Here is a 25,000-nt window from a genome sequence, read left to right as displayed (position 1 = left end):
ACAATATGGACATAAAAACAAAGGTTCGAGAAAAATTTCTGTTGCAAATTTGTTTTGTCAAACAAATCTTGTCATCTGATAAATTTTTATAATTAAATTAAATTTATAAGATAAAAGAGTTATTACAATATGGGTAGCAAACTGAAACGATTGAATTATAAAGTCGAAATTTTTTTTTAAAAAGCGTTGCCATTCATTGGAAATCGCTTATTCTATTAAATTAAATTTGATTTGAATGAAATTAGTTAAAATGGCAATATTCGTGGCAACTAAAACAAATTTGCGAAAAGTTACTTTTGGAAATTGTTTTGAAAAGTGTTGCAATATTGTTGGAAAAATAAGTTGAATATTGCAGTATGCGTTACAATTAGATAAAACTTGAGAATAGTTTATGTTGCTAAAAGTTTTTAAAAGTGTTGCCAACTGTTTGAAATTTTATTCTGATTAGATATATTACTACATATTTTTCAATTAATACTTTTTAACTACTTTTTATAGTTCTACATACATATATACAAAATAAATTGTGGAAAAGGCGTTACCCGACTTCCTTTTATAGCTTCGCTTACATTTCTTCTCACCTGAATGGTTTGGCGCTGATTCGACTGCGATGCCACCGACACAGGTATCACACGTCCCACACTGGTCTTGCTCAACACCAGGCCCGTGGCGGCCAGCGAACCCTGCTGTCCCTGTCGCATGACGTGCTGTATTTGCTGCACTGTCACCGAGCTAGGCAGCGATTTGGTATTCTGTATGTGCACCAATTGCGTCTGTACGCCACCGGCGCCCTTCGGCTGTTGAACCACGGTCGCACCGCTCGGCGACTGTCCCACTGAGGTGGTCACCTGTTGACCACCCTGCGCGGCTGAGGCGATCTGCGTCATGCGATTGATTTTGCGCGGCATATTGAGCGGTTGCATGTGTAGTTGACGCATTTGCGCCTGATTCGCCATGGAAGTGGTTACCTTTATCTGGCCACCGGGTTTGAGGTGTGACAGCGCCATATTCACGGTAGTGCCTTGCTGTTGGCCACCACCAGTGGAGACGGTGACTCCGCCGCCACCTTGTTGCACTATACCGGCGCCGGATGAGGTCTTCACCAGCGTTGCTATTTGCTGAGCCGTCACTTGTTGCACCTGTTGTTGCTGCTGTTGCGCTTGCAGTTGTTGTTGCGCACTGCCGCCACCGCCTTGTGTCTGTTGCTGTTGCAACTGTACTGTGGTGCCTTGCGCAGTGGTGGCCGTCGTATTGAATATCTGTCCCTGCTGTAGCACTTGCGCCTTCTGATGCGCGCCGATCACTTGTCGCTTGACTAGCACCATATCGTCGCCCACTTGACGTGCTATTGTCTGCTTGCCGGCGACCTGCTTGATGAATTGCGGACGTCCTTGCTGCGCCACTTGTACTGTGGCCACGGAGGTAGCAACGCCGCCACTTGGCGCGGCAACCATATTTGATGAGGATACCGTGGCTACAGCGACCTTTTGTCCTTGCACCTGCATTGTGGCCTGACCACCGGCGGTCTGTACGAGACTGCCTTGTATAATGGTGCCGGCGGCATTAACGAGCGCTGTTTGACCGCTAGCGGTTTGTACGAGTGTTTGACCGCCGCCTTGGCCAGATGTGGTTTGCAACACCTTCAGCTGTTGGCGCTGGCGATAGAGTTGTATGTGCGGCGGTGCATTGCCGCCAACGTTACTTGTAAGTTTGGCGCTCTGTTGCAAAGTGCTGACCGGCACCTTAGTCACCTGCTGCGTGGTGCCTGGCATAGATGTGAGACGTAGCTGTGCTGCTTGGAATTGTGCAGCCGCTACGCTGGGACCCAAATTGGACATGGATACGATTGTTGGGCTGGGATTGCCGCTGCGCTGTTGCAGCACGACATCCTGTAGCGCGCCAGTAGTGGCGGCAACAATGCGCTGTGCGCGCAAAGCTGACGTGTTCAGCGTTGTCACTGTAGCGCTCGGCTGTAAATTGGCCGATGTCGTGAGCACGGTGCCGACAGTGGCAAGCTGCGATACGGACACCACCTGCGGCAGCGTTTGTGAAGGTATTGTCTGCACGATACTGCCGCCGCTCTGTGATGCGCCGCTAGAGACTATAGTTTGTGGTGAAATCGAGACGATTTGGGCGTTGGAAGACTGCACATGTTGCTGCGCCGACTGTACGCTGGAACTCAAGGTTTGTACGGGCGTGGTCAACACTACCGACACGGTCGATGAGGAGCCAACGTTGCCGCCTTGCTGCTGCAATTGTACGTGTTGCGCGCCTGCGGCCGCCGCTTGCTGCGTTAACTGTTGCATTTGGCCCGCGGTTAATAGACCCGATTGTGGCGCCACAATCGCCTTAACGATTTGCGTGTTACCCATACCGGCGCGCAAGATTTGCTGTTGTTGCTGCTGCTGCTGTGATTGTGTCGCCGCATTGCCGGCGGATTGCTGCTGATGCGTCACCGGCAAAGCGCTAGCATGTTGTAGTACAATGGCAGTGGCGGTCGGTTGTTGCGTGACACCCTGTACATTGCCGCTAGGTATATGTTGGATCTGCAGCTGCTGCGTGTGTAGCCCGCCGGCTTGTTGTATTGTGGACGCGCCGCCAGCGCTGACATTTTGCTGTTGCTGCACAACCATTTCTTGTATTTGTACGGCGGTTGTTTGCTGTTGTTGTTGCACTTGTTGCTGCTGCTGTTGTTGCACCGGCACAGTTTGCGCGGGCACCGGTGGTAGCGGCGGTGGACACTGACTGCGTTGCTTCTCTCGTATTTTGTTCGCTTTCATGGCGGCAATATTCAACGGCGAAATCGGTTGATCGTAATTACTAATGCCGAACTCTTGCAGCACTTCCATGTGTTTGGGATTCATGAGATTGGGCGTGCTGAAGTGGCGTTTGGGCGGTGGCGCCTTCTTCAGATACGCCGCTTTTATGCAATCAAAACGCGAACGCATTAGTTTCGTGAATGTGGTGTTGTTGTCGTTCGCATACAGTTGTGTGGTGCGTAAATAACGCAGTGGTCCTTTCAGATACTCCGACTTCAGCATTGCCTTCATTTTCTTTTGCTTCTTAGGGCTCTCTACAAATTTACCCTCCTCACGCGGTTGTATAACCATTTCGTAGCGCCAGCGGCATTGCTTCGCCGAGCGGAAAGTTTTCGCTTGGAAATTCACAATTTCCGACACCAAATCCCAGTTTGGCGTGTGGCCCGGTGAGAGCACCATTAAATTGCACGGTAGCCCTTGTAGATTAACCAGTACATGCAAAATTACAATATCCTCGAAGATGGTCCACTCGGCCATGCCTTCCGGTTCCACCAACTGCTTCTGCGGTGTTTGTGGTTTTAATCCTGGTATTTGTACGTTCGGCTTGAAGACGCCGCGATAGCGTTGATTTTTCAGATCACGCCGTATACGTGCTATTGCCGCTGATGGCCGGTCGAAGAGTGAACGTGGCGCTACATAGTTGTCTTCGCGCCGCACTTTCAGTGGCCGACGACTGCCATCCATGGCGAAACCGGCGTCACCACGCGAACGCTTGTTGTCCTTCTTAATGTAGACTGGGGGTAGTTCGACCTCCGGTATTGAATTCATCTCGTACATAAATGTCAACGAGTAGTCGATGTAGATGTCATTGTCGTCTTGCGGTGGCGTGGGTGGACACCACATCTGTGTGTACAGAATTAAACAATAATGAGTGAGGAAAATCAAAATATAATATTTTGTTTTCGAAGTTCTTTAAAGATACCAATTTATGAAAAAATACTAAAGCATTTAAGCAACTAACTCTACAGTTTTCTTTCAGTACCTCAAAAGTATCCTATTAAAAACTAATCTCCATTTGGATTTTGGAAAATATTTAGCTGTTCGGGCGCAAAGTCTCGGATCAGAACAAATAGTTTATTTCAAATCTAGATTCGTCGAGATCAGCTAAAGCTATCGACAACTAGAAAATTAAACATGCAAATGTGAATAGATCTTGGGCACAATGGCTATAAATTATTTCACAATGAGTGGCTGCTTTCATAAGTGTCACAAAAAAAAGGAGTAATAAAAAAAAAACTACTAACGCCTGGGTAGTTAGTTTTTAGCGTCCGATTTAATATCCGCAGAATTAAATAAAAGGAAAGAATACACGATTTACGGTATGACGGTAAGAATGTAGAATTCAAAACAGTTAGTAATTCTGGACTGAGGAACAAAACCGCTTTATAAAAATTTAGATTTATTACTCACACTGTGCACTCAGTCAGCGCACTAGCAATAAGTCTTCATTCAAATCTCACCCTATCGATAAAAGCAGATACAGCATCTTTGAAGTTAAACGAATCAAGTATTTAAGAACTGAATTAGGCCAATCGCCAATCTGTGCGGACCCAGATTTATACGTGGAAAAAACTTGTATCAGAGAAAACTAGGACATAGTGATAAGGAATAAACAAAGAAATGTAAGGAATACATTATGTATTATTAGTAGAGTTAACGATGTTTCGACATGTCGCTAAAATGGGTCTTTCAGTAGGACAGAGACCCTATAAAGTTTATATATATAACTAATCAGGTGACGAGCTAAGTCGATTTAGCCTAGTTCATCTATCTGTATACATATGCGAACTAGTCCCTCAGTTTTTGAGATTAAATTTTACAACCGTTTTTTTCTCACAAAGACGCTGCTTATTTGTCGGAACGGCCGATATCGGATCACTTTAGCATATAGCTGTCATACAAACCAAACAATCGGAATAAAGTGCTTGTATGAAAAATTAAAAATGAAAAACTTTTTCATTTGACGAGGTATCTTCATCAAATTTGGTATAGATTAGTGCCTAAAGCACGTTGTAATCTGCGAAGAAGTTGTTCAGATCGGATCACTATAGCATATAGCTGCCATACAAACTGAACGATCAAAGTTCTTGTAATGAATCGTTTGCATTTGTGAAGGGCATTATAGCTTCGGTGCAACCGAAGTTAACGTTTTTTCTTATTATTTATAAACATAGTGTGGAAAAGGAAGCTTTACATTGCAATGCATTCGGAGTCAAACATATTTAAAATTGTTAACAATTAAAAAAAATTAGAGAGCTGGTACCCACTACTATTTCATCACTCGCAGTTGTATACCATATGTGTGGTACGGGGATAGACAATGAGTACTCGAGTTCTTTGAAATATATCGTCAAATCTATATTGAGTAGTCTATAATCCTGCTAACAACAGAAAAAATTGCTTTCACACGCTCTTAACTAAAATAATAGTTATTTTACAAAAAAAAAAAATAAAAAATATTATTATAAAAATTAAAATTGGAAATAACAAAACAAATTAGGTAAAAAAAAAAATTAAAGAAAAGATAATTTGTTAGAAAAATTAATTATCAAAAACAAAAATTCAAAGAATTATTTAAATTAAAATTGTAAAAAGTAAAAAAAAAAAATATAGTAACAAAAATAACAATTGTAAATATAGTAGTGTAAAGAAGAAAAAATAAAGCATGAACAACACTAAGTAACTACAAAGATTGTGAAAAAAAAATTAAATTCAGACAAAATTATTTAAATAAAGTTTTACTTACCGGCATTTGTTCCATGGTATTATCCGAAATCCAAATCTGTGAAGTTCATTACAAATATCGAGGATGGAAAATACAAAGCACACGTGACCAATAATACAACAGGACGCCGCCAAAGTATATCAGAGATATTAAAAAAATTTTTATTTTTAAAAAATAAATGCCGATTTTTTTAAGTTTGTTCGTTGTTGTTGAAAATAGTGTGTCGGATTAGTGTATTGATGCAGAAGACACGTGTCAGTCGCGATTATTGAGCAGTGGGCGGGCAGTACGAAAGAAAAGAATAGAAAAATATAACGATAAATATTATTTTCTCTTTAAGAAAATCTGTTTTGGTGGTGTTTTAGTTGGCTAATGCTATTTTCATTAAACTTTTTCTTTTTCAAATAACTTAAAGCAGCGCAGAGAAGAGCTTTGTGAGCTTAGAATAAATAAAAGTGAGTGTAACACACACATGCGAGTGTGGTGTTGTTGTTTTTTGCTTTTAAAACAATTTTAAAGTGAAACTTTTTTATCACAAATTTCATTTTTGCTTTGCAATGTTATAAATACGTGTTGCAGACGATTTTTTCGCATATTTGCATATTTTTGCGTTTTTTCATTCAATCTCTCCTTCTTTTTTGTTTTGCGAAAATTTAAGAAAATTGTATTTTAATAAAAAAAAAAAAAATCTGTGGCCGTTTGGAAATGGCAAATGAAATTTTTATTATTTTTAGCTGCGAAGCAACACACCATACACATCCACGCGCTTAAAACAACAGCTTGCGGCACACCTTCAATTGTTTGTGAAAAATTAGTTTTAATTTTTTTAACTTAATTTGGAAAAATTTATATTTTTAAATAATTTAAAATTTTTAGAATCTTCTTTTATTTATCATAAATTTTTTTTTTAAGATTAATATTTTTTACATTGTCTATTATTCAAAAATTTTAAGGTTCAATAAAAAAAAATATATAATTTTAAAGATAATAATAGATCTTTTCTTTAATGTTTTTTTTTTAGTTTAAAACATCACTTTAAATTTTAATAGAAAAAAATTTTATTTTACTTTAATTTTTTGTTAAATTTTGGTATACAATTTTTTATTATGATTGCAATTTATTTTTATTTTCATTTCAATTTCTTTTTATTAATTCTTGCACGTATTTTTTAACATTTAAAATGAAAATTTTTGCTTTTTAACATTTAATTTTTTGTAAAAAAAAGTTATTTAATTATACAATCTGTGGTGGTGCAACTGTTTTGGTGCCCAAGCAAAACTAAATTAGGGTGTATGAAGTAATTATGCTGTTGATAAAAATTATAACAGTATTTTTTTTTTAATTTTACATTTTTTTTTTAATTTACAGGCTTATTAAAAGTGCTCATAACACTCTACAACAAATGCTGCGGCGTGTGCTTTTGCCATTTACCAAACCCAACATTTTATAATAATTTTTATTATTTTATTAAGTGTCAAATATTATTTTTTAATATTTTTTTATTATTTCAATTTTTAATTTTTTAAATTATTTTAATTGATTAACTTTTTTTTTTTAATTATATAAATTTTTTAATTTTCTACTTCTAAAACACTTCTATGTATTAATTTTTACTAAATTCTTATCTAGAAACGTGTCTAAAATACAAAAAAAAGTATACGCCTCGCATCATTTAAGAAAAAAAAATACAGACACCAAAACAGATATTAAAAAATTTGCAAGCAGAAAATAATATTTGAGTTACATTATATTCTTTTGCTGTCATAAAACCGTCCTCTTTGATATTTTTTTTTTTGCTTTTGTATGGTTTCGTTTTTGTTGTCGGTGCTAAATCAAATACATAGCTGAGGCGGCGAAAGTTGTGGGAGGTGCGTACAGTTAAGATTTTTGTATTTGTATAAATAATTATTTCCAAACGTTTTTTGCGCTTATTTAGGGCCAAAGATTTGTTATTTTTTATTTCCTTAAACTTTCGACAAAATCAGCAAGACAGAAGTGTGAGAAAACATGGCGGATAACTCGCTATACGAAAAAATCGACGACGACAAGCGACAAACATAGCGGAAGCTAAATAAAATTTGCAATAAAACCACAACAATTTCTTGATATTTGATTATTAATTTTTTTCTTTGTTTTCTTTAAAAGCATATAAATTAATTTTCTTGTTTATTATATTATTTTTGTTTGTTTTGTTTCTTTTCTTCTTCATCTTTTCTCTTTCGCTCTTTTAGTTTGTAAATGTTTGTTACTACTACTTATATATTATATAAATACAAATACATACATACATATATATATATATACATATATGTAGTTTCGATTTTTATACACTCATTCGAATTGCGTCCAATATAACAACAACAACAATAAATGTGTTGCGAGGAAACTCATATTACTCATAAACTTCTTATTCAACATCATTTTCGCTTGCGAAACTCCTCATAAACTTGGATTTCAATATTAATTTCATTTTTTGTTTTTGTTGTGGGTGTAGGAAAATATTTCCTTAATAAACGTTATATACTCAGAGTCACTGATTTTCAGTATACTAGCTTAATATTAAAGCTTAGGATTTAGAGTTTAAATAAAATGCTAACTAAAGTTAAGTTATGAAGTCATATCGATCGGGTAGTAGGTTGTTGTGATATGCAAAGGAACGTTTTGTTTTGTTTTTGGTTTTTAAAGGAAATGCGAATAAGAAAAATAATATGGATAACTTTCATTATTGTTGCCAACAAATTAATATTTTTTGCTAACAAATTATCAACTGCCACAAATATTAATTTCACATTTGCACAGTTATGAAGAAAAATTAAAGAAGACATGGAAATTATTTAAAAAGTAAAACCAAAAAAAAAAAAACAAATTATTGCATTCTAGGCAATAAAAATCAAAACAAAGTAAAACATAACCAAAAAAGTGACATTTAAGCAATTTCGAATTTTTCGAAATAGCAAAAAGTTGAAAAATTGTGTTTTAAAATTAATAATGCAATAAAATTTTTAAAAATAAGTGAAGGAAAACGTAAAAAATGTGATTTAAACAACTTCGAATTTTTCGAAATTGAAAATTTTTTAGAATTTTTGTCAAAACTAATTAATAATGCTATGAAAACGAAATAAAGAATAAATAAACTGATAAAATTACGTTTAAACAATTTCGAAAAAAATAGAATTTTAAAAAAGTTTGAAACTAAATAGGAAATATTTGAGAAAACTGTTAATAAAGTAAATAAGAAAAAGTTTTGTTTGTTGGCAGCTGTATTATGAAATATAATAATAAAACCAAAGTTGGTTTAAAATAGCTTAATGTTGTAAAATAACATATGTATAATATTTATAATATTTGGAAAATAATTTCATTGAATCGTTTGAACAAAGAAAAAACAAAATATGAACAAAATTTGAAAATCTGGACCCGATGTAGATATGATTGCTTGTAAGCTAGAGCTATAACTTTTCACAAAGTCACAATTGATTCAATTTAACGTCTATTTTGAAGCTGTTGCTGTTTTTCTAATATATATGTAGGTATGTAGTGTATGAAATAATGTAGTTTACGCTTAATACATAAATAAAATTAATAATAATCTTTATTTAAAGTTGGAACTATGGAACGCACAGCGGTCGTTATTGTTATCGATTTCATTAGCAAACTAGTTTTATTAATATAATTTCTTTGCTTGTTCGAGAGTACAGCAAATTTTACTATGAAACGGAATTATTTGAATAAAAATTGTTAATTTCGAAAGAGCAGCCAATTCAATATATAGACAATTCTTATGATCACAATTTGTAGAAAAATTTAATTCGAAGAAAAAATTTAATTTCGAAAAAATTCGAACTTTGAAAAAATTTGGATAATCTTGTAAAGCTGTGGGCAACTACCAAACACTAATGAATGCATTATTACGAAACAATTGAGTTCGAAATCTGCTTAATATGCATATAACTGAACTTTATCAAAGGAATAATCGCGTATGTTACTAAGGTTAATTGTTTTCATTATAAAAAAATAATTTTTTTGAAATTGGTTGTTGTTGTAACAAAAGGTTTTACGAGCGTTGGCGAGAAAATTGCATTTTCAAGCCATATAATTGGCGCATTAGCTGCTTCTTGCAATTAAAAAATGAGCTTATGCACAACAACAATAAACATAATTGAAATGAAATTTAAATTTTTTAATTAATATTTCATCGCATTAGCATAACTAGTTTATAAATAACTGAGCAAGGTTATGTATATATACATATATGTACATATTCAAAACTCAATAATACGCAATTTTACAATTTTGACGTTTTAAAAATAGCAAAATTTAATTGTCTGTCCAAATCTCATAGTAAAAATAACCGTACTTTTCAATTCCCACGATTTCCTGCCACATGCCTACCACTTCGGCTGCAGCTCCACACCAGCTAACGTTAATATTTAGATCAACTCTATTTTGTTGTCGCTAAAAGTAATTTATTTCTCTTCTTATTTGTTAATTAAAGAGAGTATCCCCTAACTACCTAGCAGTTAAACATACATATTTACAGGGTTTTTAGTCTATTTCATACGCTTATGCTAAATATAAGTTCCTTTTCTATACACTTAATTGCATTGAACTGTACCTAGTTGTTTTATTGTGATACACGCAACTGTACTTTTGTGTCTGCCACCCCCCTCTATTTACCGTTTTTCAAACGACACCCACTAGCCGCGCCTGCCAAGGGTAGCAAGCGCTGCGACAGGTGGACGCGCTAAACTTTCTGAGTTGCAACGCATGCGCGCACATGACCCACATTTGTTATACGTACGCAGGCGCGCGCGCTTATATGAAAGTGTTCGAGCGTCGGCAAGCATACTAAATGATGTACGGTTTATAATCCTACTAAAAAGAACACAACATACGCACAACAATGCACAACAGCGCCAGATACAGTACGCCTATAATACTGTCTCAGTAATTCGTGTAGTTAATATAATTAAGCGCGTCCGACAAGCAGTCAGCAGCATGACAACAACATGACATACGCGCGTGTCACTTGCAAGTTACTGTGTATTAACCAATTCGCCTCACATTGCGTTTATGTTGCATCACGTCGGTCCATTGCTACTTCTATTAGCCGACCTTTGCGCTGTTGCGGTATCGACGCTGGAGAGCGCGCTATTGTCGGCTAGCGGATCAAGTAAATCATTCGTAGCGTCTTGTTCGTCCATATCAGACGCAGCACCCATGTCGGCAGCGCGCGTCGTGGTGCTCTTGGGTGTTTTAAGTAGCCAACGGTGTAGTGTTGTTGTGCCACTGCGTATACTGGTGGCAGCAACGCGCACTTTCGGCAAACGCTTACGTTGCGCAACCGCATTCAGCGTTTTTGTTGTATTCGTTATGTGCGCTTTGCTATTTGGTGTTCTAACAGTTGTTGCGGTTGATGTAGCGTGCGCTAATTTAGTTTTATGATTGCTGGTAGCATTCTCAGCATCACTGTCCATCAAATGATCTTCCTCCGCGGACGCTGTCGAAGTCATCATATCTTCGGGCTCCTCCAATTGCCCTTTATTACTGGAGTACGCCAATGCACTGGCATCTTTCGTCGCCATCAACCTGCTGCGTTGCTTCTTGGTCATGCGGGACACTGGTGGCAGCACTGGACTCACATCTAATGTCCACAGATTGATTTTAACCGCACCGCGCGAACGCGTGCGCGGACTGTTCACATCGACATGATTCTGGTGCATGGCGATTGCGCTTGGCGTTGCATGAGCCGCTGACGTCTTGCTAACAGTTGACAAGTTACCCATAGCGGCCGCACCACGTTTTGAGGCAGACGCTGAGGTGTGATGCAAACGCGCGAGTGGCGTTTCATTTTCTTCCGAATCCGTTTCGTCCGACACATTGTAGTATGTTGAATTCGTCGTCGTAGTGTCGTGTATTTGCGTGTGCGCATTCCATACGTCCAAACTGTTGGAATTTGTTGGCGCATCCGAATCGTTGCGTCGTCGTCGTTGGCGCTCATTTGCGTACGCATGCGTCGCGTGTGCGTTGGCTTTCTCAGTTTCACTTTCGCTGTCATTGTCCATGTCGGGTTCACCATGCTCGTTCTCGTAGAACTCGTCGTCAATGTCTTCGACGGTGTCAAGCACAGTTACGTAGCTAGCCGCATCTTCGTTTTGACTGTCATCCTCAGCAGCGCCGTCACTTTTGTTTACCTCCACAGCATCGGCTGTTGCTTGCGGCGGCGGTGATATATTGCTGGTGCGCGAGTTGTATTTTCGACGTGGTGTGTAGTATTTTACCGGTGAGTTTTTACGTAACGTCGCCTTGATTCTTTTCGTTTTGCTAACCTGCACGTGTTCTTCCGAATCTTCAACTTCCTCGCTCTCTGCTGCTTCACTTTGTTCTTCAGCATCATCGCTGCAATGGCTACGCGCGCTATCGTACTGATTTTCCCCATTCTCCGTGTCGTCATCCGCGCTCACCGCGTTATCAGCCGTATCATTTTCGGCTTCATCGGCGCTTTCTTCTACTTCTTCGACGGTTTCTTCTTCATTATCACTGCGCTCGCTGTCACTCGCCGTTTGCTCGACCTCTTCCCCATCCTCATCATCATCGTTTGCTGTCGCTACCGCCTCTTCGTCCTCTTCTGCATCTTCCACTTCTTCCCCTTCCCCTTCTTCATCTTCATCCCCTTCAGCATCTTCATCTTCATCATCATCCTCATCTATATGTTCATCTACGCTCTGCTTGTGACTATACGTGCGCAATCGCGCCTTATTCGTATTCTGCTGCTGACTACTACGCAATTGTCGCCGCTTGCCCGCGATCCTAACTAACGCTCTCTTCTCATCCGCTGCGTTTCGCTTTGCGGGCTGCATTTTCACCGCTGCTGTTCCATCAATTATTTTGCACTTGCGCATATTCGCCGCTGCCGTAGCCTTGAGTTGTTTACGCTGCTGCAGCAGTCGTCGTCGATTCAATAAACTTTGATTTTTTACACCAGTCGCATTTCGCTTCGTCCCCACGACGACGAGCTTATTTGTTTCGTTATCAGCATCGTTTACGGCATCGTCGTCTTTGTCGTCATCATCTGTATCCACATTAACTACGACCGCTGCTGCTGCTGCCATTGAGGTGCGCGTTGTCTTTCTAGTGGATTTCATTGTGTTTGTCGTCGTCGCCGTCTCCTCCTCAGCCTCATCTGACGCTGTGGGTGACGACGCACGTTTCATTGCTCGCGCATTACCAACGCTACCCTTAGCAACTCGTTCATGTTCAACACTGTTCCCCCTACTCCTACTACTACCCATATGACTAATAATATTGTTATTTCTTATGACACCTACAGCTCGGCCACGCAAACTCTGACTACCAGCCCCCCGACGATTTTTCACTGGCGAACGCCTTCCTAATACACTATTCTTACGTACCTCGACCGCGCGTTTCACACCCTCACCACCACTACTGTTACCTCTACCGAGTCTGGTGACTTTACCCCCACGTCCAAATCTTTGCTGTTGTTGTTTTTGCTTAAGTACTCTTCTATTTGTCTTAATCATAGTTTTTGTTCTAATTGTAGATCCTTGATTTTTATTATTAACCTGATTGCTTGCATCCTTGCGATTGTAGGTGAGCATTTCATCGGCTTCAGCCTCCTTTTTCAGCATCTCTTCTTCCTTTTGCAGTGCCGCCAAACGATTTGCTTCCCATTCGCGCTTTTGTGCTTCGATTTCCTCTTCGGCGGCACGCAATTGTTCAGCCGTCCAGGCGGCGCCGGTTTCCTCCACGAAGCGCATAGCGTAGCGTTCGATCGGCGAGAGCTGTGAGTGGAGTAAGAGAAACAAAATTAATTAAAACAATGATTAGAAGGAATGTAAAGAACTTTGGAAGTTAACGTTGCGAAGTATGCGCGAATGTTCGACGTTGAGTGATATAATCAGGCGTTTACATTCGCTTTAACTATGTCTGAACGTCGTTGAAAGCTTTCTATTGGCACCAGACAACCGTATTCAAACAAGTGTTGCATTGAACAAATGGTAGTCTAATGCCGTCTACACAAATCCTACATTATTATATAATTCTTAATATTACAGCGAGACTGTGAAAGAAAATCGATGATTCAATTTCGAAAAAGCCCATCTAAGGATCTAACGATATCTTTGATAGTTTTTGACGCCTATCATATGAAAGATTTAAGAAAACCAAGCTAGTTTGACAAATTTGGACGAAATGCAAATTAAAGGTTTAACTTTTATTTTCGAAATTCGTCATCCGATAATGGTTGTAGTCTGAAGTAGACAAATTCTAATTGGGTGCCAATAGACCAGGTTTTATCGTCAAGTTCATATGCAGGTTGAAGCAGCAAACTGCCAATTTAGACTAGAGATCTTGTTTAACAATGGTCGACTATCGGTTCGTAGAGGGTAGGGTCAAAATACAACTGAGCTTTATAAAGAATGTAACGCAGAAGTTGGTGTTAGGATTTGAGCCGGGATTAGGGGAAGTTTAGCCTTGAAACGAAATTAATGCGAGTCAGTTCGTATCCCGAAGGCCATTGTAGAAAGTTTAAAAATATTTGATATATACGAGAGATTAAAAATCTTCATGACTACCGGATCCATGTAATCTGAACAGTCAGAATTTAAGACATACATATAAGGTGTTGAAGATTTTTGTAGAGAGTGCTAAGTGAATTAAAGAAGTCGAAAAGAATGGAGAGTGAATCCATTCCCACAACAGTCGGTTTTACGTTACCGGAAACGACCCGGACTTTCTCTAGTCAAGGGCCGTAGGACTCGCTACAACAATAACTACAATAATGAAGGGCTAATCAAATGTCGGCATTTCACCTTATAAAAAATTCTACTTATTAGTCGTAGAATCCGATAGCCGAAACGAATTAAAGAGAAAGAAAGTTTATACCGTGATATTATTGCTAGGGGTTTAGATGATCTTGTAGGGATTATCTAACAGAAGGTATAGAAAATTAACATTTGCAAAAGGGTAGGACCATTATAAGAGAAAGATTAGATTCAAAGGTTTGTGACTGGAGTTTGGACAGAGATAACAGACCTCAGTCAGATACACATAAATTCAGATGCCTTCCGAAGAATTAGTCCCGACTTCTCATGGAAACCGATTTCTATATTGAAATCAAGTTCATATCAAGTAGTTATTTTTAGAAGATTAAGTTAAACTACCATGTAATGGCTTATCGATTTTCTCACGTCAAAAAATTAAGCTTAACTTAAGCGGTTATATATTAAACCATAGATTTTTACAGCATATAATTAAACTAAATAATTAAATATTCTTTTTATTTTCACTCACCTGCTTCACTAGATTTTGCATTTCCAAATCGGCTCTACTCATCTCCGACGTCGCGGCGCCTTCGCCTATTGTCGCTTCATCGATGGGTATGGTTTCATCGAACTCAGCCAAATCGGCGGCAGCTTCGGCTTTAGCCGTCTTGGTGGCCTGCACATCCTGCTCATCTTCGGCAGCGGCTAAGGCGCTCTCAAACGCACGTAATGATTGCTTCTCTGTCTCAATTTCACTGCTTAACTCACTAACGATCGCCGCGGCAATGTTGTTGGATGTTGACGGTTTGTCAGTGCGTGCACCATTCGCAGTTGCAGCATCGGAAACACCACTACCATTGCTACCATCTTGATCGGCTTGTTCCAAATTGAAGAGATCTTTGATGGTAGAACTCTTGAAATAGGTTGTGGTAAAGTTTCCACCCTCGATGGCCATATCGCTGAGCATACGCTTTTGATTGGCCTTCTTCAGTATGTTCACCTCGATGGTTTTCTCCGATACCAGCCGATAGATGTGCACATCGCGCGTTTGACCTATACGATGGCAGCGATCTTGCGCTTGCGCATCCATTGTTGGATTCCAATCGGAATCGTAAAATATCACAGTATCCGCGCCGGTTAAATTAATGCCCACACCACCGGAACGTGTTGATAGGATGAAGCAAAATATGCGCTTGTCACCATTGAAACGTTCCATCAGCACTTGACGTTGTTCGACGCGTGTCGAACCGTCCAATCGCAAATAGATATGACCATGGTAGTTGAGGAACGCCTCCAAGACGTCCAACATTTTCGTCATTTGCGTGAAAATGAGCACACGATGTTGCTCGGATTTTAGCTGACGCAACAGCCGATCGAGTGTTTGCAACTTACCGCAATCGTATTGTATGAGTCGGGGATCTGGGAATTGTGTGGTCATCGCTGAGATGACTGGATGCAATAATGACAGTTTCGGCGAGACATATTGCGTGACGCGTTGTTCAATGGCGCACTCTCGTTGCAAACGCCCGGATGTCAGGTGCTGCACGAAGAAACGTATGCGCGGCGCACAAGCCGACGGCACGTAGATCACAAAATTACCAAATGTTTGTCGTAAATCTTCAACGCGCTTCTCATACGACTTGAGTATCTTGCTGAGCGTCCAACTGTCACGTCGCGTCATGGCCGTACTACAATTTGTATGGCTACGCGTTTGCCACGTGGAGTACTCCAAGGTTTGACCGGGCCGCACGCACTTCACCAGCGCATCGCGACAGTCCTCACCGTAGATGGGCACACCCTCTATGCGTCGTCGATTTACAGTCGATAGCAACTTGAGACGCGCTACGCGCTGTTCTTTACGCTTCTCCAATATCTCTTGCATATTATATATTGGATCGCCTTCAGATGTTTCCGTCGCTGTTGTATCTTGCTCGTCAACGTCCATTGACGTAACATCATTTGTCGCGTTTTTCACCTGCTGCGCAATGGTGTTTAACAATTTGTCCGCTTTTGGTTTAATGCCCATGTTGGCTCTAGCGCCGCTTACAGCGTGTATATTTGTTTGTCCGCTGCCACTTTTACACACCAACGTCAAACGGTTGCCCGCCGCATTACCACTAGCACTTATTGTGTCGCTCAAAGCGCTGCTTCCGGCAGAGGAAGTAACAATAAAATACTCTTTGCCGCTGCCATGTTGTACGAGCTTGGCAATTTTAGCTGCCGGTGGCGCCAGACTACCACCCGTTTGTGGTGCAACTTGCACACGCGTCACGGATATGCCGGTGGCGGTGCGTATATTACCAATGCTACTGACACTACCGCTACCGCTAGCTGTGCTGTTGGTCACCGCCATGGCCGCTGTGTTCGAAGTTGAGGGCGCCAATGAGAGCGCGGGCATTTTGGACGTGTTCACCGGATTTATATTATTCAAACGCTTCACAAGTCGTATATTTGCGGTGTTCGTCTCACGCAACGGCACCATTTTATTGCCTTCGGTGCGCATGGCAGGACTGGCACCGACGCGCACTGTTGCCGTGCTGTGCTGACTCAAATTTTGCTGCACTTGTTGATCGCGTACGCGTATGTAGAATTTGAATTTGCCACGCGGACAGTGTGGCGGCGGTGCGGGCGCGGTGTCGATTTCCTCAATCAGCTTACGTGGCGCTTCGAGTACGCGTGACTTGTGCGAAACGTAAGCGGTGAGTGTGAGTTCCAAATCGATTAGCAATAAATTCAACGCATGCAAATCGACGTGCTGCAAAGAGAGAGAGCGAATATTACATTAATATGTATTATATACATCAAATGAGGGATTTGCATCTATTAGCTGTGGTTAGGTTGTGACGCGTTGCATTCTAGGTTATCTATAAATAAATCTCCCATGACATTTTGCCTGAACTTTGCGCTATTAAATCACAAATATTTTTTGTTACACATCAATACATATACAATAATTACAATATCAAACAAAACATTCGTAACTAGAGCGAAGTCCACGATTTTTCGATCGAATTGCTTTTTGCTTCTTGTTTCTAAACTAACATCATTGAAGTTACATGTTCTGAAATGTTTGTTGCGATCTTTTTTTCTTTTGCCGGTTATATTGGAAATGCTTTTCTGCTTTTGATTTTGGGTCACTTCATCGTATTGATGGTACCATGTATCGATAAGTCTACAAAGACATTATGGAATCCGCATTGCTGCTACATGGTGAATGGGAAATGCCACTTAAGTGGGTCTTCCAACAGGAAAACGACACGAAGCATACGACAAAGGTTCTAAAATCATGGTTCTAGATGAATCAAGTGGAAGCAATGGGGTGGCCCCACAACCCCCAGACCTTAACCCAATATGAAATTGTATATGTATATGCCTGGAGGCATGGAGAAATATACCCAAAACCATAGTGTATAACCTTATAGCTTCAATGCCGCGGCGTTGCAAAGCAGTTGTTGAGAGAAGTGAGTTTGCCACAAAATACTAAGTTTTTATTTTAGATTATTTAAAATAATGCACCGTTTTCTTTGAGTTGCAATTGTTTTGTCTTATTGAATATAGATGTCATATGGGTGTTTTATTTACATTAAACAAATAAGTGAAATTTTAATATATTATTTGCTTTGTTTACCTTAATCTACATCTAATATTTAAAAAAAAAATTAAAATACAAGGTCTCCGGCGATTACGGTCTGTGTAATCGACAGTATTTTCATAATCATATTTCAGTTGCAAATGTTTTGTCCGATATTGTATAATATATGGTATATTTTATTGACCACGATTATTGGGGGAGGTTTTTTGACGACGTCGCTACTTTTTTTTAGCTTATATTGTGGTAGTAAAATAATAGGTTTGGAAATTTAATATTGATTTTTTGATAATCGAGATGTGGCAATTTGAAAAATAATCGATAATTAATTTTAATAATCGATAACATATATAGATGTTTTGTGGATTTTTATTAAAAAATCACCTAGGATTTCCATTTTAGTGATCAAAAGAAATAATATCGATAAATTATAATCGAAAAAAATCTGTTCATGGAACGATAACTTTTGTTTAAAACATAATTTTGTACAAAAAATTAAAAGTTACACTTATTTAGGATAAAAATTGTATAAAACTGGCATGTATTTTTTAAAATTCCTACTAATATATATATATATGTATATGGTCGACATTTGTTGTTCCTTTATTTCAAATTAAATTAACATCGATATATTTATTAAATACCGAAAATATTAATCGACTTTATTAATCGAAAAAAATTATAAAAATTACCGTTATTTTTCAAAGAAATTTTATAAGAAATCATTTTATAAAGGACATAGTTGAATTAAAATCATATTTGATAGCCAATTGGCATTTTGTTTTAATTATCGATAATATAAACCGATTTTATTAATCGATACAAAATATCAATATTTTGTGGTTTTTATTTATTCGTTAAATACAACTTGTAAATCAATTTTATTTTTTTTTTAATTTTTTCATCTTTTTCCCTTAGAATGCACCGCATTTATTACCAAAATTAATCAGACAAATGCCTCGCAAATGCGAACATCCTTTTTATTCCGAACCGCTCAATAATAGATTGGCTCAGAATGTCAGTGACAATTTATCATCATCTCTTAATTCGTAAACCCAAACATTTTCGAAAAATTTTAAACAAACCTACAGATATTAATTATAATTTTTTACATACCGTAAATGGATCGTATTCCAGTAGATCGTAAGCAATTCTCGGCGCCTCATAGGTTATGCCCTCCATTTGAAATGGCGATATTGTTGGACGCACTTCGAACATATTTGGATGATTACAGACTTTACGCAGCTGCATAAGCACATTGATGACACTCAAAAGACTGCCAGTCTGCAGCGTTTCCTTGGTTCTAAAAAAAAAACGGAGTTGAAAACAAAAAAGTTGTATGAATTTAAACAAATCAAGGTATGATATTAAAACAAAATTCTTTGGCTACAAACTCACTTTGCGCGGCTCATAAAGTCATCGTACAAGTAGCGCTGACGATTAGACAAACGACACATAACAACATGTTCGTATTTTTTCGGCATTTGCTTCTCGACTTCCTTTTTGAGGCGACGCAGCAAGAAGGGGCGTATGACCTGTTGGAAGAAATGTAGCATATTTCGGTTAGATTAATTTGCCTGAAACAAGCAGTTTAGAGGATTGCATTACAAACCTTGTGCAGGCGACTTATGAGCGTCTCATTGTACTCCATATTGCCTTCGATCATGCCGGTCATAGGATTTGAGAACCATTCTTTGAATTCGCGATGCGATGAAAACACATAGGGCATAAGGAAATGCATAAGCGACCACAGCTCCATCAAATCGTTTTGTAGGGGCGTGCCGGTAAGTAGCAAACGTCTAGAAACAAAATTAAAAACATTAATAAAATAAGATTTACTACTATTAAAAAAAAAAAATAATGAAGATAAAATGTATTAAAAAGTTAAAACAAAATTAATTAATTAAAAAAAAAGTTAATAAAAAAAATTAATTTAAAAATTAATTAATAAAAAAAATTAAATAAAGGATAATAATAAAATTAGTATAAACAAAATACTTAAAAAAAAAATGGAATTAAAACAAAATTAAATTTTTTTTCAAATAATTAAAACATTAAGAAATCAAAAAATAGTGATTTAAAAGAATAATTTTGAAATTAAAAAATTATAAATTAAAATATATTAAAAAATGGATTGAAAAAGTAAATTATATTTAAAACTAATTGGAAATAGGAATAATTAAAAGCAATTTTAAAAAGTAATAATTAAAAAGAATTATAAAAAAAGATTTAAAAATATATTAAAATAAGAATATTCAAAGAATTCATTTAAAAAAAACATAAAATTCCATCTTAAAAAATAAAATCAGCAAAAAATACGTTTTTTTATTTTATTTTGTACTCAAAGCACTTGACAAGCCAGCGTAGAGGAGTTTGCGCAGTCTCTCAGAGAAAGCAATGCTTTGAAGTATTTGTTTGCTTTCAGCACCCAAGCGTAGTTCTTATTCTAGTTTAGCAATCGAATAAGCACTGATTATGGTGCTGCTGACTTCTACAAAACTCTCAATAAATCGAAACAACAACTCACCTTTCTGTGGAGAAGTTCAGCAGCAGTTGCCAGCGTTGTGACTTGAAATTTTTTATATTCTGCGCCTCATCCAATATCAGATATTTCCACTTTTTCCGGCGAAAACTCTGCTGATCCTGCACGACTAATTTATAGGACGTAATGCAAACATGAAATGCATTCGGTTTTGTCCAGCCGACGCGTTTTAGCTTACGCTCTTTTTGCGTGCCATAGTAGGTGAGTATTTTGAATGCCGGACACCACTTCTTGAATTCCATCTCCCAATTGAGCATCACCGACGACGGCACCACAATCAAATGTGGTCCCCAATTGCCTTTGACACAGGCCAAATGCGCCAGCAAGGCGATGGTTTGTATGGTTTTGCCCAAACCCATTTCATCGGCGAGTATACCGTTCAGTTTGCGCTCATTCATGGTGACCAGCCAATCCAAGCCGATGTGTTGGTACTCGCGCAGAGAATGCTTCAGCAGGAATGGCACCGGCGTCACCACATTCGTGGATGATAGCGTATTGCCTTTGGGTTGTATACTTTCGGCTAAAGCGGCAGCATCTTTAATCATATCATCCTTGCTGTTCCCCTCAGTCTAGAAATAGTAAAAATAAAGTATTTTAGTAAGAGCCGCATATTGTTTTGAGCGCATTGCGCACTTACATCTTCAAGCAGACTTTTCAAGCCATCTTCCTGCTCATTCCCTTCGCTCTCGTCGTTCGACGTAGGCACCTCCTCATCGTTGGTGTCTTCGCCGCTTGACTCGCTATCAGTTTCGACCACAGTGCCATCGCTGCTCGCATCGTCAGCGTCTTCGTCATCGTCGGAATCGATTTCGATTTTTGCGCGTTTTTTCGCCGGTGGCACACACTTTTTATTGCGTGCCGACGTTGCCGTTGCTGGCTCGTCGATTTTGCCTGACTTATACTTGGCCAGTAGTTGTTCGACCGTTAAGTCATTATCTGCTTCCAAATCATCGATTTCCTTCTGATGATCGATATCCATTTCCTCTTCTTCTTGTTTGCTAATTGTATTCTCATCGTCATCACTCTCTTCATTCGCTTCGAATTCGGCGTCATCGGCATCGTCTTCTTGGCTGCTTGTGGCCATTTTGGAATCTTCTTCATCCTCTTCCAGCATGATTTTATCGCGATTTTCTAAATAGCCCTTGGGTAAATCTTTAAGAAAATCATCTAGATCCATTTGAGATTCTTTTTCCAATGCGGCAACCTCTTCTTTAACATCGGCGGCTTCTTCCTCCGCTTTGGCAATTGTTTCCTCATCATCCTCGGAACCGGATTCTGGACGGAAATCATCTGTAGAATACAAAAAGGGTTTTCCGTTAGTTATCGACACAATTTTTGAGGTTTTAAGCATAGTGAACTCAAATAGAACTTACCATCCGAGCCATTGCCCGCCGTCGCCTCACGTTTAGGCGACGATATTCTGCTCGAGTTCATGCTAGGCGCACCACTGGCACCGGCCGTTGCATCCATTATGCTCTTATTCATGCCCTCCGCCAATTGCTGTGAGAATTTCTCCGTCTGATCGACAATGAAACTCAAATGCTGATCTAGCGCCTTCTTACGCTTCTCCTCCAGCTTGGTATGGTGTTTGTACTCCACCAATTTCTCCACATTGGACCAAAACATTTTCACCTCTTTCGACAGAAAAGCGGCTATGCGCTTCAGATGTGCCTCTTGCGCCTTCTCCGCTTTCTGCGCCGCATTCGCCTTGTCCTGGAAGTATTTCTGCACCATTTTGGCGCATTTCTTTGCCGCATTCTTCTTCCATTTGCGCTCTTGCGCAAAGTCCGCCGCCAACCAGACCATCTCCTCCAGCAAATAGTCCCAATGCGCCTTCGGACGGCTGGGCTCTTGCAGTTTGGGCAAACGTTTCTCAGTCCATAATCCCTCTCGCTGTAATTCGGATACGCGCTGGAGCACATAAACCTCTTGTTTGGCTTTGAATGAAAACTCCTGCGCGCTATTCGATGCAGTGGGCGTGTTGAGGCTGCTGGTGGTGCCGCTTAGTGCGACACTACTGCTGCTGCCGCTGGCCGCAGCCGTAACCGTGCCGCTACCATTTACAGTTGCCGGCACCAACGTGGCATTGGGCGTGGCAGGCGTATTGGTCTGTAAGTTACTGCTGACGCCGGATGTGCCGCCGGGTGATGCAGCTGTGGTGCCGCCATTGCCATTGCGCCGCAAAACTGCTGGTGAGCCGCCACCAACACTACTACCGATAGCAGGTACGAGCGGTGTGCCACCTGGAGGAGTAAGCAGTTGTTAAAAAATTATATTCGAGTGTAGTGAAATTTGAGAAAAAATTAATGACACAACGGTACATGCGTTGGTGGGATGCAAAAATCATACAAAACCAACAACAAGCGTTAGGCGTTACAGGCAAAACCAATAATTGTCTAATTTTTTCGTTAGAAAACCAATTAATCAATTAGGTATTAGTGCTTAAATACTAAAACAAATAATAAAAAGGAGCGAAATGAGACGATGATTGGGTATTGAGAACTTAGAAGTAGATAAATAAAATAAATAATTGTGTTGATGTTAACCACAAATGTCTTAGCAAATAATACCTGCACTTAATCTACAGCTCATTTGATTACTTTCATAATTGTTTGCGATAATCTAGAATGATTAGGCTTCTGGATTGTAAGCAATCAATTGGCAATATCGCAAAAATATTTCTATAGCACTTTATAACGAGAAAAAATTCTGTAAGATAACAATTTGGATTTTACAGAACTTGAAAAAGTGCGAACAAGGCATTGTAATTGTATGAAAATATGTAATTATATGAAAATAAATACCAAATAATGTACAGTACGTTAGAAAATAAATAAATGAATAAAAAAAACAATTAAAACAAATAATAAAAAAATAAAAACAGCAATAACATAAACCATAAAAAAAAGGAATAAGAAAATTTATTTAAAAACACTAATTCAAAAAAAAATCTATACATAAAACATAACTTAAAAATAAAATAAAATAACTAAAAATAGAAAGCAGATAAATTTTTTTTTTAATATTTAATTAATATTTTAAAATTATATGAAAATAAATACCAAATAATTTAGAAATAGTTAGAAAATTAAGTTAATTAGTTAAATTTTAATTTAAAAAAAAAATTAGTTAAAAAATATTATAATTTTTAATTTTATTTGTGTTAATGTATTTTCTTAATTATATTTTTTTTTTCGTATTTTAAGTTATTTCCTTTTTTTTTATAATTAAAAATTAATTATTATAAAAACCGTAATAAAAAACTATAAATAAAAAAATAGGTGACAAAAATTGAAAAGAATTTTTAATTAAAGAATAGACCAAGGAAAATATATTGCTTTTGATTCTTTAATTTCCAAAAAAAAAAAAATTAAAAGAGATATACAGAAAAAAAGTAAAAATAAATAAAAAGTAACATAAAAAAAAATAAAAATTAAATAAATAAATCTTAAAATACATAAAAGAAATATATTGTACAAAATATTGTTTGTATAAAATAAATATTATAAACTACAGATTAAAAAAATAAAAATTTAAAAAAACATTAAATTAGACAAATATTTTCCTTAAAAAATTATAGAATAAAAATTAATAAAAAAAACCAAATTTTTATTTTGTTTGTATGCGATAATCTAGAATGATTAGGCTTCTGAATTGTAAGCAATCAATTGGCAATATCGCATTGAAAAATTCATTTAGCACTAACGATACAAGATCTTGCAGTTGCAGATTTCAAGCACTTAGCAAGATTTCTAGTAGTGCGGAATTACAAATAAACCTAAATACTATCCGGCCTTACTACAAACTGAATTTAGTTTTTGTTTATCACATGTATATGAAGTAATTGAGGTTTGTATGATGTGATTGATACATATTGTTATGAAGTAGGCACGATTTTTATCGAGTACAAGTTTTGTTACGGTTCTAAAAGTATCAAAAGGCGGAAAATGCTTTTAAAATACTTTAATTAATTCTGATTCTAAAATTTTTTATTGTGATACATACATATATTATTAGTGTAATAAATATTATTAAAAAATTGTATAGAAGACATTTAATAAAACAGTCAGAATTACATATAATGAAATAATTACACAGTATGTAGGTAGTGGTGATTTTTTTTTAAATAACTGTAAGTACAAAATAATATCTTTAAATGCGTTTAAACGATTATTGGCCAACAGATAAAAAATTAAAAGCTTAAAAGTTCAAGAAAAAACGTTAACTTAAATGTTAAGCGAGAATACCCTTCACAAACAAAACTAGAATACACATACAAGAACTTGAATTTGATCGTTCAGTTTGTATGGCAGCTATATGCTATAGTGGTTCGATCTGAATAACTTCTTCGAAGATTGTACCGTTGCCTTAAACAATAATCCGTGCCAACTTTCGTGGAGATATCTCGCCAAATAAAAGAGTTTTTCATACAAGGAATTAATTTCGATAGTTTAGTTTGTATGGCGGCTATATGCTATAGTGGTTTAATATTTCCAAATTTTCCAGCTCCAACAGCTGCTTCGTGTACAGAAAAAGACGTGT

General features: G+C 37.8%; 1 protein-coding gene and 1 non-coding gene across 5 annotated transcripts in view; both read right to left on the bottom strand.

Moving 5' to 3' along the window:
* dom (domino helicase) overlaps positions 1-25,000 on the bottom strand; it is a 43,365-nt gene that overhangs the window by 1,017 nt on the left and 17,348 nt on the right. For 2 of the 4 annotated variants that reach the window (XM_070108159.1, XM_036363107.2), the window contains exons 5-14: positions 21,832-22,701; positions 21,096-21,748; positions 20,444-21,027; positions 19,529-19,715; positions 19,315-19,451; positions 19,033-19,219; positions 14,857-17,082; positions 13,128-13,346; positions 5,566-5,601; positions 570-3,662 (exon numbers count right to left, since the gene is read on the bottom strand). In XM_070108159.1, coding sequence (XP_069964260.1) covers positions 570-3,662; positions 5,566-5,601; positions 13,128-13,346; positions 14,857-17,082; positions 19,033-19,219; positions 19,315-19,451; positions 19,529-19,715; positions 20,444-21,027; positions 21,096-21,748; positions 21,832-22,701 — 8,192 coding nt within the window. The remainder of the gene's footprint in view (positions 1-569; positions 3,663-5,565; positions 5,602-13,127; positions 13,347-14,856; positions 17,083-19,032; positions 19,220-19,314; positions 19,452-19,528; positions 19,716-20,443; positions 21,028-21,095; positions 21,749-21,831; positions 22,702-25,000) is intronic. The other 2 variants (XM_036363110.2, XM_070108160.1) reach the window with 1 other exon arrangement.
* On the bottom strand, positions 18,856-18,961 carry LOC118681025 (small nucleolar RNA Me28S-Am2589). The gene has a single exon (XR_004976657.2). It is a non-coding gene; the product is annotated as a small nucleolar RNA Me28S-Am2589 (small nucleolar RNA).

Source organism: Bactrocera oleae, chromosome 4, assembly GCF_042242935.1.
Source record: "Bactrocera oleae isolate idBacOlea1 chromosome 4, idBacOlea1, whole genome shotgun sequence".
Lineage (NCBI taxonomy): Eukaryota > Metazoa > Arthropoda > Insecta > Diptera > Tephritidae > Bactrocera > Bactrocera oleae.
Note: the sequence above shows the minus strand (reverse complement) of the source record. Positions and strands in the feature narration are given on the sequence as shown.